General features: G+C 43.2%; 1 protein-coding gene across 3 annotated transcripts in view; it reads left to right on the forward strand.

The window, feature by feature from the left end:
- Positions 1-713: 713 nt before the first annotated feature.
- Positions 714-14,377, forward strand: part of FLI1 (Fli-1 proto-oncogene, ETS transcription factor) — an 88,722-nt gene continuing 75,058 nt past the window's right edge. The window contains exons 1-2 of one of the 3 annotated variants that reach the window (XM_046903746.1): positions 714-973; positions 7,629-7,710. In XM_046903746.1, the coding sequence (XP_046759702.1) occupies positions 7,672-7,710 (39 nt within the window). In that variant the 5' untranslated portion in view covers positions 714-973; positions 7,629-7,671. Of the gene's footprint in view, positions 974-5,440; positions 5,913-7,628; positions 7,738-14,377 lie in introns of those variants that run through there. The other 2 variants (XM_015297986.4, XM_015297987.4) reach the window with 2 other exon arrangements.

Raw genomic sequence — 14,377 nt, forward strand, 5'->3', positions numbered from 1 at the left:
TTTATGGTTCATCTAATTCGAAGAGAAACCTTCTCTGTAGAGAAGTGGAATGGGAAACATGCCTCCATGTCAAAACATTTGGAATCACGTCAAGCTCCTGTTTTAGCCATTTATTTTTCTTTAATTCTTCCCCCCACCCCCCTTTTTTTTTTCATGCATTCAGCTGTTTGCACTGCTTTTTGGTGGAGCTGACTCCTTGCTCTCTTCACTCCTGCTCCCCTCTTTTACCATCCCCATTGGCCCAAATATGAGGCGAGATGTTCTAAGAAATCAAGCTCTGAAAAGAAAGAACTGACACATCTGCATGTTTGTTTGCTTTTCTGCAGACACCAGAGCAGACGGAGGCCCTTTAGAGCTCCACATGTGTCCTCACAGCTGCCTAGCCTCGCCTGTGCAGCAGCTACTCCAGGAGCTATGGCCAAAATTAACCGGGGAGGTTCTCGGCGAGCTGCAGAATCCCACTAGCCCCGTGCAAGCTTCAAGAGCTTGACAGGGAGCAAGACGGAGGTGTGAAACAGACAAGGTGGGAGCAGAGGGGTTGGGGTGGAAAGTGGGAAATTATGGAAATGCAGCACAGTGCTTCCATGGTTGCATGGCGGCCATGTCCTGAGGCGCGAGGAGACTTGTGCTTCCCATTGGCTGCTTGTGGCCTGGGCCCGCCCTCTGGTGGAGAACAGCCAATCACGTGTACCACCGCCAAGGGCGGGAAGGCTTCCCGCCGCTCTGCCGCCATTTTGTGTGATGGCTGCGGAGCCCCCGTCATGGTCCCGCTTGCTCTCCCTTGACTCTCCAGAGGTCACAGGGACCTCACAGCACAGACCTCCCTCCTCTCAGGGGTCACAGCTCTCCCCAGCAGGTCTCCTTGTCCCTCAGCAAGCTTGAAGACATCCCAGCTGTGTGAAAAAAAAGAGGCTCCGGGCACCACCTGACGCTGTGGCCTTCACCCCAGATACACCTGCAGCATTTGCCTCAGGTATTCCTGCCTCAAAAGCAATTTCAGTATGACCAGTCTGTATCTGAAGACCTTGTGTTGGGTGTAGGATAGATGGCAGCCCATCACAGCTTGCTTAGGTACACCTCTGCAGAGACAGCTTTGGCTGGCTGGTATTTGGTCACTTTATGAACCCAGAAGGACCTGAATGCAAAAATTGCAGCAATAAAAACATCACACAGCTCACATCTACAGTCACAAAGTCTCAGCAAAGCTGAGGCTCCACACAAGGGCTGCTGGGGATCAGCCAGGAGGATCAGAGCCTGCGTGGCATAACAGTTTTGCAAAGATCTCTGTCCCACTTTCTGACATCAAGATGCTTTCCTGTGCCTTAAGGTCATACCACCTAGTTCTTAAACTCTCCTTCCTGTCCTTTTGTCTATTAATCTGTATTGAGGTCAGGAAACATTTTTTGTTATAACATTTATATACCCCTTAACCTATCTGCAGGAAAGTAGCTCTAAGGTCTAGTAAGAAAATCAAAATAAAACCATACACGTTAACTGAGAAACATACAAGTCCATTCACAAACCGAGCATGGTTAACAGGAGAGTTACATCACATCCTACTGATTGTAGATAATTTCTCCGAAACATTTATAAATGATGGGTGAAAATTCAAATGGTTTTGTAAATGATCGTGCTTTTAAAACCAAAAAGCAACACCACACTTTCTTCTGGCTTCCTAATGAACATCAGTCACATAGCCCAACCAGTAACACTGCTCAAACTGAGACAGCTCAGCAAGAGTAAGAGGCTCTTGTTCTCACTGAGCAGAATGTTGAACTCCTGAGAGACATGTGAACTTTCACCCAACATTCCTTTTTCAAGAAAAATACATAATCTAACAATTATGCCAAGTCCCTCTTTTCTATCCCCCAGTTTTAACTCCGTAACTAAAACTGTTTGTTGTTGTTGTGATAATAGTTTTATCATTTATTATTTACTTTAATGTACTAATGAAAATCATTGTTCATATGACACCTGAGTGAAACACGATTATTTTTCAAATGTGTTTTTCATGGTAGAAGATGGTTTATCAAAGCTGAAATGTTTTCTCCCAAATATTTATAGCAATTGTGATGATTTCCAGTGGAATTCATCCAAGTGCTTTTAGTTGCATTGGCTACTTCAAATGAAAGAGCCTGTCTTCACTGAAATGGGTCTTGCTGATTTCTCTGAAACTGTTCTGAGGTGATCGCTTCCTTTCTCTTCCACCTCACAGAAGTTTCTTCTCACACTAAATTTCTAGAGTTGACCTGCTTGTTGATTGTAGATGAAAATAAATATTAGCAGGTGGGAATTGCATCTAGAATTAATATTTTGATTTCACCAATGCTCTTAATATGACTGCTGTTTATGACTGCTCCTCGGAGTTCCAACCATGCACAAGTACCTATCTTATCGTGTGTTGCTTAAAGATAGCAAACACACACACATTTGCAGATACAGAGGGGTTTTCATCTCATCCAAATACTTTCCAGCAGTATACTGGGTGAAAAAAAAAAAGCTGAACATCTCTCCATGACAATTCTCTGTTTCAGCCTTTCTTTCTTGAAGAGGAAATTTATGAGGTTGTCTTGGTTTGGTCTCTTGGACCTATCTGTGAGATGTCTTTGTAATAGCAAAAGCAAGTTCAGAGAAATGTGCACTGCTTTGGGAACAGAGAGTAGGAAGATGTGTTGAAGTTCATCATGCGTGTGTAATTATGCCTCTTAGTCTCAGGTGGGTCTTTAAGGTCTCTTCCACCCAAACACACAGATTTTCCTGGTGGTTGATTTCAGTGGACTATTAAGAGAGAATCACAGCAGGCTTTGGCCCATCTGGATACCTTGGGCCCATGTTGCTAATGGCCTTCAGATTTTGGAGCAAGACCATGAGAAAAATAAGGGGAAAAAAAGTCATTGCTGTTATTTACCCATAGCATGTGGAAATGATGATGGCCAGTTAAAAATCACCACATTTTCCTCTTAGGAAAGAGAAACTGAAGCACAGAAGTGTGTGTGTGGTTATATGTCAAGCACTGGAACTCCTTTTGACTTCACATACTTTCCCCTTATTTCTAATTAACATGTTGAGGAATTTTAAAATGTAATAAACATTATTTCTAAACAACCAGAAAGTAAAGCTTGCTTATTTCTGGTTTGATGTAAACATTTATAGCACAGCTCCATCCTTAAACAGTTAATCTTATAGTGACCTATTAAAATAAAATGAATTGTGTTATAATTCATCCTAAAGCAACCTCAGGGTTAGTGTATCAGGTAACTCCTGCTTTTGCAGTCCTCATGACGTTTTTAATCAAATTCAGCTGTAATTGCTGGAGCATACACATGCCTCTTTTAATACTCTGCCTACATTTGGGACTCATATGAGTCTGTTTTCTCTTAACATATCTAATAAATAGAAAACATGAAAAGAGCACATTTTGCAGGGCTCTGAGCTTTTCCACCGTTTCATTTGTTCTAGCAATTGTCCAACAGGCTTATGAGAATCGAGCACTTGTCAGCTTTCCCCCCCTTGGATAAAATTCTTTGTGGGTTTCAAGTCACTGTTTGTGTTGCTAGCACCCCGTTAAAGGGGCATAGCACAGGCAGGAACAGCTGCCACAGAAGTGAGGTGGAAGCGCGGATGTGCGAGAGGGAGAGATTTCATAGGCGTCTTTAAAAATCACTGCCGGTGATGAATGTTGAAATGTTGCTTACATACAAGTCACCTAGGGTTTGTTGATGAAAACTTGAGATGTCATGTCTGTATTGAAGCTATTTGAGTAAACAAAACTGCTGTAACTTTCTCCGCTCGGGGGTTGGGAGGTTGGGGCGGGTTGCTGTCCCATGCTGCAGCTGTTTCCAATTTGCCAGCAATTTTCTTTTGGGCTAGTAAAGCTCCCAAGATGACTACAACTAGCCACATGGGTTCCTCGGCTGGACTGCGGGGTTTGATTACAAGGAGAGGCAAAAGCAGCTCGGGGTTCAGGGGAAGCATTTCCCCTCAACTTTTAGGTTCTTTACATCCCAACTTTTTGTTAACGCCAGCCTTTAAAGTTTATTTCACTGCAGTTTAATAGGTGCCGCGCCCAGTGGTCCCGTGTATATATCTCTGCTGGAAGTAGGCTGAGATTTTGAGCGCGTTTGCTTAAAAGAAGGGAAATTTGAGGGGAAAGAGCACGGGGAGGGATACGGGTGCCCGTTAGCTGCCCCTCGACAAAGCACTGGGAAGAGGAGTTTGTTAGCACAGCAGTACGCCCTCGGGGTTCCTCTTCAGCGACGTGGTTTTTGTAATTCACACGTGGAAACGTGAGAAAAGACTGAAAAATGACTTTGAAATGTGATCTGATTCGGTCGCTAGCTGGCTCGCTTGTGAGGGTGTACTAAGAGGTGTTCGCGTCCCCACCGAATAATGAGATTAAGGCTCGTTTTTAACCCGATTCGTGTGATTTTTTTTAAAGCCACGAAAAAAAATGACAACGCCGATTTTATGTGGATCCCCGCAGACGCTGCCCCTCCCGCACACCTCGCCGGTCCCCCCGCAGCGCTGGTTTTCCCTTCCCTCGGATGTTATCTTCCCGAGATCTTCCTCCTAAAATCCCAGGTGCTTACCTTACCGTGCCTAGGAAACTCTCTCGCTTAACAAAAACAACAACAACAATAATAACAAAGAATCCGAAGAATTTCTATATTAAAAAGTGGCTCTGGCGAAGTCCCTGGCCACTAGGTACAGGTCTGAGTCTGTTTTCCTTGGAAATTGGGAGGAATGCTAAACGGCTCGTCTAGCAGAGAGTAAATTGTGTGCGGAGCTCTAGGCACGGCTCCCAAGTTGCCCTTTCACCCCTTCACTTTATATGTTCCTCTTATTAAGGAGAAAAATGTTTCAATATGTTGGAATTTGGGGCAAAGACGGGAAAGAGAGAAAGAGAATAGAGATTGGAAGGACATTTTACAAATAGTTTTGGTAACCCTTCTGGGGTTACATTGAACATCGATATCGTATGAAAATCCTAGGAAGTTTCTCCCCCAGGTTAGTGCAAAATATTGCACGCCAGCCCTTCCGAGATGGCAATACGCACCAGGAGCATGACACTGCTGGGAAAACACATCCCTCGCTTGACGTTTTTTTCTTATTCTCCCTAAAAGTATTTCTGTTTGATAGGGGGTTATTAAGCAGCTCAGAGGGTCTGGAGGTCTTGGCTTGCAGAGAGAAATTATTGATCTGGTGCAGAATAGGCTGGAGATGGTTCCTTCTCGCCTCTCCAACCGTGCGGGTCTGCACAACCCGCTGAATGCAGCCTGTGCTATTTGCAGTTTTCATTCAGAGGGAAACGGGTTAACTGTTTTCAAGGTAAGAGTCAGGGGAAAAAAGCGCAAAGTAAGGAACGATGATTTTAAAACGGATATTTGAAACTTCCTTATTTAAAAGGGGGATTTAAAGTAGCACTTGAGCTCCACTCAGCGTCTCTTTTCGGCTTGACTCCTCAGCAGTATTTTTTTAAGAAAGTTGTGATTTTTTTTCTTTTTTTTTCCTTTTCCTTCTTCTTTAAAGTCGCAAGTAGCGCCAGACAGGCTCAGTGGGCGAAGATGTCACATAGCCGTGATTAATCTGGGGGAGCAGCTGAAATATTGATAAGGGGAAAACGGAAATCAAATGAAAAGTAGAGGGCACGGAAGAGAGGGAAAGGAAAGCACATACTGGAGCTGCGAGCGCTGCAGAAGCCCCCTGAGGAAATGCCTGGTTGATGCAGCCTGTCTGGATGGGCTGGGAATTCTAACTCCAGCGCTGCTTTGGATCTAACAAGTTTAATCTCTCCTTTGCAAAACTGCAGCGGCAGAGTAGTAACCCACAGCTGGTGGGGAGTTTTGATTTTGGTCTCAACCTGGATCTTTACAAACTGGTCTGCCACTGGTTGAGGGGAAAGGGTATCAAAGGTGAGTCATTTAAATAATAGTAATAAGACTAAGCAAGAGGTGAATCTAAAAGTAGTTTAAGAGGCCCTTTAATGTTTCTACTGATGCTGGCAGGGTAACGCGATTGATAAATAATCCACAGCAGACTTCTTAAGGCTGGTTCCAAATATGCAGATGTATTTATTTATACGAACACGCGTAATTATACGAGGGAGGTGAGCGGGGGTGGGGAGCGCTGATGAGGGGTAAAAAGGGGAGCAGGGGAAACTGAGACGGGAATCCTTGACCCTAGAAAATTTACTGGCTAAGGAAAATTGCCTTGTCCCTCGACTCTGTCTACCCCCACCCCCCGTTGTAAGTTCAGAAGCAAAAGAAACTGGAATGTGTTAGGAGGGAGGACGACAGAAAAAAAGAATTGTACTTATCAGAAACACATTGCCGATTTTATAATCAGTTGCCCTTCTGTGCCAGCTGGCCGCGTAATAAATGCTTTAAAAATCAATAAAAGGGGGGCGGCGTGCAGATAGAGAACTGTTATTTTCCAGAGTTGTTGGGCTGTTTGCCTTTTTCCTCCTTCCTCTGCTTCTCTCCAAAGCAGCTGCAGCTCCGCAGTGCTGCGCAGGGAGTGCCGGCACCGGGAAGGGCGCACCGCACTGCGCGCTCATCCGCAACGCTCTGCGTCTATTTCTCATTCTGTAGTTTTCCGCGGTAAATCCTGGAAGCACCGACCCACCCCTTGGAAAATAGCGGCAGAACGGCAGCACTTAAAGCTGTATGCTAAGAGGGGGGTTCGTGCTTTTAACGACCCACTAATTACAGCAAGCTAATCGTTCTCTGGCGCGTTCAAAGGGAACTACAAATCCTGAGTGAAACGGGCAGAAAAAGTTGTCAGACTTTGCAGTGACTACAGATTCATTTTCCCACATAGCTTTACGTTTTCCACGGTTGTAGTTAATCTCTGCAATGATGACTAGAGGGGTAAGGGAGAGAGGCAAAAACCTGTTCGTCGGGAGATCATCAAGTCTTAGAAATACAGCAAAACAGATGCACTGCACTGATGCAAGGCTGAGATAAAGTAGTGCTGTGTTTGAGAAATGGCACTCTCCGAAATGGAAGGACTGAGATTGACATCTGCGGGTTTTTACTGCTATGTGGAATCATATTTCCGTTCGCTATATTTAAAATTTATTGTTTAATTATTATTGGTGAGAAAGGTTCTTTAAATCAATAGAGGCCGGCAGGCTAATGGCTCGGCATGGTTTCAATGAGCCACGAAAGGCAACTTGTCCCTCGTTCAGCCAAGTGAAACCCTTGGATACAAGTCAATAGGGTTAACTAGCCTCGACATGAAAACATGAGTATTTCAGATGGCTTTTAATTGTTGGCTAAGAAATTCAGTTAATCAAATGTCAGACGTTTCCCTCTGCTCTCGCCAAAAGTGAAGAAGGCACTTTTCCTGAGGGGGCGAAAAATCCAAATGCAAAAGCAAACAAACTGTTGTTAAACATGGAAGCAAAGCCCTGCTTTGTGAAGTTCTATCTAACACTTGACATTTAGTTACTGCGGTGGACGTTTATCTGTGTCCTTTCTTTCAAGAGTACACTTAAATTCTTGATGACTTTACTCTTTAAATAATAGTACTAGCCTTACTTTGTAAACAATACTTAGTTGTTGTTTTTTTTTTTTTTTACTTTCCTATATAGATAGATAAGACTTTACTTTCTATTTGAATTTCAGATCAATTTTAGGACCTTTTAAAATATCTGCTAAACACGTAAGGATGTTTCAGACTGTACCAGACACTTCGTCTTACGTCAAGGTAAGACATGACAGCATCTTTAAACAGGTAATGTCAAAAATTACAATCCTTCAAAAATTTGCGATTGTTTCTATTGATTGAAAGTTTCTTTCCCATTCCCATTGAACTTAGTAGGGAAGAAAAAAAACCCTCAGTGAAAGAGGAGTTAGGATAGCAGTTATAGTACTGGGAGTAGGCAGGACTGAATCCAAAGCTGAATCATAAGAGAGTAACAATATGTTAAAGTGCTCTTGTCCTGTATAATGCACTGATGCTTGGCTTTGTGGATTATACTATAACCACTATTATTGTGTGTCTGTCCTTAATCAAATGATAGTAGTGGCTTGTTCCTCTGGAACCAGTATGATAGTAGTGGTGTGCTACTGTTATTATATCATAGCAGTTTCTTAAATTGGCTTCCAATTTTCTGATTTCCTAGGTACCATTTAATATTGGACTAAAGCTAAACTTCATTTAGTATCACTCCTCTGCCACACCAGCCACTGAATTCAATATGAAGATGATATGAAAAGTTCTGGTTTTGTATTGTATGTTTCTAAACAGATTTGGAAGGGAAAAAGTATTGATTGCATTGAAGCAAAACATCTTTTTCAGTTACTGAAGAAATGGATTGTCACACCAGGCAATGCTTTGTAAAACTGGCATTTCTTTCACAGCATCACTTAGTTTTCCTCAATCAATTCTTCCATATAATTCTGTAGGAAAATTGGCTTCAATTGGTATTACTAGTAATGGATACTGCCACAGGCTACTAGAACTTGCATTCTAATCATTGATAATGTATGTGCATTTTTTAAAATTAAAATGTAAATCTGAGAATGTATTTCAATGTGCCACTTCTAGCTCTTTCATAAGATTAAAACAAATTCCAAAGAAGAGCCGGCACAGCCTTGCCCCTTTATAACTCAATTGAGCGCTATATTATATTTGACATCATATAGTTTTTTTACCACAACAGTTCCCAAGAATGTAAATAAACCAAGCCGGGGACATCTGGGTTACACGTTTAAGGCAAACCCGGCATGCAACAGCACTTAGGGAAAATCTAAAACACAAACGCCTTCTCTCCCAGGCTGAAGAACTGCAGAAGGGTGTTAACTAGAGCTGGGTGGATAATTTGTAATGAATAATTTATTACAGGAGTTTTCTCTGTCTCTTTCTTTTCTTTTCCCTTAGTCAGTGATCCATGTGTCAATTGTGATTTTCATGTGCATACACCTTATTGGAAGTGATTCCCTGAATGATTTCTGTGTAGAATCCCTAGGCTACAGATCATTTTGCCAGCAGTGTTTTAGAGATATTAGTATCGGAAATGCAAGCTTGGTGGGAAGGATCCTAGGTCACGTAGAATTACTTGCATTCCCTGGTTGGGTGAACTTGTGCATCGTTCTGGATAACGTTTCTAGAGGGAATTACACCAGGAATGGTCAAGATTCCAGACTGTGTTAATATCCCCCTAAGATCGTACTCATAACTCAATGTTTCAGGGAAAGTTGATGATTTAATTTTGCTTATTAGATTCATATAGCTTTGGACCAGATTCTGGAAGAACATAAACTCCATGCATAACAAATGAAATTAAAGTCTCAAGAAAGCGGATTCAGTACATGTTCAAGTAAAGAAATAAATGATGCAGCCTGTGCCCAGCTTTAGGATTGACTTCTTTTTGGTGTTCCTATGTATGGCAAATGATCTTAGATGTGTTCTGTTTACAATGAAGAGATGAAGGCCCTTTGACATCCTATATTATGGTATTATTGCGTTTTATTGTGAGGCAAGATCCAGCTGCCACTGCAGTTAGTAGCAAGATTCCTTTTGAATTAAGTGGAACCAAGATCCGGGCCTAAATAGCTTAATATTCCACCAAGACTGAGTGAGTCAATCCATAACTGTGTCAGCATAGCCCTCTCATTATGTATAATCCTTCAGGCAATGTGCTTGGACAAAGCTCTCTTTAGATAAGTATGTGTTTTATCCACCAGGAAGAACTCCTACAGCTGGACATTCACTCAGTGTCTCAGCAGTGGTGGGATGAGTGGGCTGTGTGATGCTGAACTCTGCCTCTTCTTACAGCCCTTCATCATCAGCTGCCATCATTTTGGGCAGGGGCCTTGTCTTTGGTATTTTGTCTGCAAAGCTTCATTCACACCAATGTCACTGGGGAAATAATTTGTTCCTGTGCTTAAAAACTCAGCAGAGTTTTGAAAGAAAGCTCTTAGGACTGATCTGAAGTCCTTCTGAAGGCAAAGGAGACATCTCCTATGGAACTGTAAAGTTTTCTGTTGAGCAGTTCAGTACCAGTGATGCAAAGAAAGTACCTGCATCGCTCCTTGAGGTCAACAAAGTTGCCCTTAGAAGTAAGAATATGCTTAAATGCTGGAGAATCTGAACCTTGAACACACAGATTATGTCAGTCTCTGGCCCCTCTGAGTTTGATGATGGTTTTCACTGACTTCAGTGAATTCAGGGCCCACATAGTGATGCTGACTGAGACTGGCTTATTTGTAGAAATGACAGTGACTCACGATCCAAGCAGATAGTCAGGAAACCTGTGTACTGACCCAGTCCCTTCTGGCATTGGTGTTCCTGAGCAAGGCACTTGAACTCTGTTTCAATTTCTCCATCTTTAAAGTGTGGATGAAAGTGCTGTGTAAGAAGGAAGCCCTGTTCGGCTTTAGATAACACTTGCTTTCTCTTTCCTGCTTCTCTACACTCATCTTTGAGGACTTACCAAGTTGTGGTAAATGAGACATTTAAAAAGCAAGAAGTTTAATTCCAACTCTTTCTCTCTACCAACATCTCTCTTTTTCCCTTTTTCTTTTTTCTTTTTCTTTTCTTTTTCCTTCATGCCATTCCTTCTTCAGAAGTTTGAACTATGGGAAAGATGAATTCTATTTTTTTATGGAGTCCCGGCTGATGACTGATACAGTGCTTTCATCACACAGAAGGAAAGCAGGATTGGGATCAATGTCAAAGTTCAAAAAGTTCTCAACAAATGCATGGTATATATAAGTATTGAGTTTATTCTTTGCTTTGTTCAGAAGAGCAGCTCATCTCTATTTGTTGTAAATGAGAGGAATTTACAAGCATGATGTTCCACAGGAGGTTTAGGAGGAACAAGTTTGGTGCCATACCCCTGAGGTACAAAACAACCAGTTATCACCCTCAGGCCACACAGCTTCCTAACCACGTTTTTCAAAACGCAAAAGCATGGGGTAGGACACTGGAGAGGGAGGAAGTAGAGGTTTTGAATTTTAAAATGGTTTGTTTTAACAGAGGTGGTTTATGTTGAGTCACCCTGACTTACCAGTGTTGTAACCTTGATTTACATCATACGACATATGGATCTGCAGCTAAAGCACTGTTATAAGATCCTATTTAACTTCATGACAGCACACATTCTCTCTTGTGCACCCTTCTTGTCTGAGCCTTAATGCAACAGTGGAGTAGAAATTCCTAAGTGTTACAAAATATTTATGATCCTTACTCATTTCTTCAGTGTTCTTGATAAATTATTTCTATTCTGCGTACCATTACGATACTTACTGATCTGCAAGTAGCTAATAGTAGTTAACAATTTACCATATATCAGAGGGTGCTAATTTCATCTAAACATGAGTATTTGACTTTGAGAACAAAACATGTAATATAATTGGGAAATTAAATTTTAAAAGACAGCACTGGAATCCGTACTGCAAGGATATGGAAAGCATTAGGACTATAAGCAGAGCAACATGACCTTTCCATGCTGAATTTTTAATTATTACCATTGCCACACACTGCTATGGGCCAAAGCAATTCTCACTCCTCTTCTGTATCGCCAGTCTGTGCTCGGATATGTGTGTAAAGGCAATACAGGAGTAACTTCTCGGTGCTACAATCCACTGTAGCAGGCCTGTTTTAGCGGGGGTTTGGACTAGATGGTCTCCAGAGGTCCCTTTCAACCCCTGTGATTCCGTGATTCTTTTCTCTAGCGCTTTTCTTTAGCCCTGCGGCAACATCCAGCCGAGGTACGTTCCTTAGGCCGCTCGGGGTACCAGCAGTAGAAGCGAGAGTTTGAAAGCGAAGTGCAAGAAGAGGGCGTTAATGGTCTCTTCCAATCTTAAGTATCTGTGAAGTGTTCCTGCAGTGGGGAGATCGCACTTCTCGCCCTTGTAGCCTGGGAAGACCCTCTTGTCTAGAGAGCCACAACACCACCATATCGCCGGCTCGTGTTCTGCTTCTCAGCTGCGCTGAGGACTTCCGCCTTCCCCTTCCAAGGAGAACCTCGCTGCGGATGATTTTCCCAGGGGTAACCAACCTTAAGACACAGGATTCCTCTGGGAAGACTTGTGCAGGAAATGGTCTCCAGGTCAGACCTCTGAACGGGCACGAAGACAAACTCGGCTCCCTGAGACGGGAAGAAGGATCCATCGTGCAAGTACAGGACTTCTCCCTTTAAAAATGGATTTCATGCAGCCATAATGTTTGTGGTACCGTACAAAGAAGCATATTCATGGAGGCAAAATAGTCCGGGTGGCTGGAAACAATATTTGGTTTGTTCTTGCTTTCCCTCTGCCTGGAAAGTTTACAGAAGCCCTGAAGAGAGTTTTTTTTTATTATTTTTTTTTCTCTTGAAGGACAAAACAGTGGGATTTTCTTTGGAGAGGGTAATGCGAAGGCTACTGACAAACCTGGCACGGACACTATCTCTACCACTGAAACAACAGCAGCCAGAGGTTGCTCCGGGCACAGGTTGTGTGGAAAGAATATCCTAGTATCTATGACTGTGATTATTTTTCAACAGAAATCTTGCGGCAGAGAGGATAGCTAAGGAACCAACCGAGGGATTATTAGCCTGGCTGCATCCCACAGGCGCTCAGGGATACACGGATGCTGGAAGCGCGGCTGTGGAGAGCGGGCAGGAGCCTGCAGCACTCACTTAAGGACATCTAGAGAGGCTGTGCCCCGCAGACAAGGGGAAAATCAGACTTCATGGACTTTTTTTTCTTGTAGTTCAAGTAATGTTGTTCCTACTGAGGCTATCCTTACCTGGTTCTGCCTTTTTTCTTTTCTTTTCTTTCCTTTTTTTAATTGTTATTTTTTTTCCCCTCCTCTGCAATTCACGGCGTCCCGCAGAATTCCTGGTCCTCACACCTGGGCTGAGGAGGACACCATCAGGACACCCAGAGAACGGGGGATTGCAGCAGCTTTGCGGGTATGGGCTTCTATCAGTTCCTACGTCAGTCTCACACGGAGTGATGGTTAATCTGTGTGTGCACCGAATCGTTCTCATTTTGAGGCAGAAACGCCGTTGTTAGACTTCAGCAATGTATCCCGACAACATGCTGCTTAAGGATTTAGCTCTTGTTTGCAGCCGCTTCTCTGTTTTAAAGAGACAAAATCCCCTTCCATTTCCTGGTACCCAACAAATCCTGCCTGATTTTTACCCGTGCTGAAGGCAAGCACTGCGTGGGGAAGGGCTGGCATTGCTTTACCCCCGCTTTACTTTCAAAATACTGTTTGGATTTCAGTAGAAATCGCAGGAGAAACGCCGTTTCTCCTGGAAATGTGGCATGTTGAGGCTTTCTAAAAAGAACCACACTCGGGCACAGGGGACAAGATTTTACACTCAGTGACTCCGGCCCCTTCGGATACCAGCATTTAAGCAGCCGAATCCCTCCTCAGCTCTGCGATCTCCTAATGGCTCCGTTTTTTTCACGATTTACAGAAAAACGACCCCCACCAGTATGCTGGAACCAGTGGATTTTGTATTCCAGCCTTCCATATGCGTTTCCAACCCTATGTGGCGAGAAAGGGGAGCAAAACGGGAAGAAAAAGTGAATGCTGAAGGGGAAAAACGCTTAAAATCTTTCCTGCAAATCTCCAAATATATGAAGTCTGAGGAACAAATTCAAAGCAGGCACAGATGCCTGAAGAGAAGTTAGAGAGAAATATTCTGTTCCATTCAAGCGCATCAAGGGTCTAGCTGAAGTCTTGTTTGGCTAAGGTCAGACGAGACTGAGTTCTCCAATAAAAATAAATCTCAAATTAATTATGGCCTCAAGCGAGGGGCCAGACCTTTGGAGCTAGTGCACTGCCGTCTGCTTTTTTGGCCTTCGGTATTTTTGTTTTTTGTGCTCAGCTTTTCAATAATTGAGGGGTGGGAGAGGAAGGGGGAGGGGCGGGGGCTGTTTTATTGGGACATGGAGCTCAAATAAAACCAGCCAGGACGCTGCTTGCCCACTCTCCGCGTAATTGCAATGCAGCTTCAAAGCTACTGCATCTTCTCCACGCTACTTTTAAGACATTATGTTTTACTTAGCGCTGATTAGCAGTGAGTAACTTTTCGGGTTCAAGTTCCCAAATCCCATGGACCGTTCCTGTGGACCAGGAGGGACATGATCCTTCTGCAGTAGGGCTAGAAAACTCTACTGCACCCTCTTCGTTGCTTTTGCTGAAAAGCAGAGGTTTGCCCAATTAGTTTAAAGTGGGATTTGTTTCTGGGGATCAAATCCCAGGGCTGTAGTTCGGGCTTTTTGCTTGTAAGAATGTGGGTTTAGAAAATAAACAAAACACGTTGCGTTTTTCATTCTGCGATGAAGTCGATGCCAGAGGAAACTCAGAGCAGCAAATTTCAAACATTGGCTGAAGCTGATGGAGCCTTTCCCTCTGGTAAAGACTTCGG

The sequence above is a fragment of the Gallus gallus genome, chromosome 24 (assembly GCF_016699485.2).
Source record: "Gallus gallus isolate bGalGal1 chromosome 24, bGalGal1.mat.broiler.GRCg7b, whole genome shotgun sequence".
Taxonomy (NCBI): Eukaryota; Metazoa; Chordata; class Aves; order Galliformes; family Phasianidae; genus Gallus; species Gallus gallus.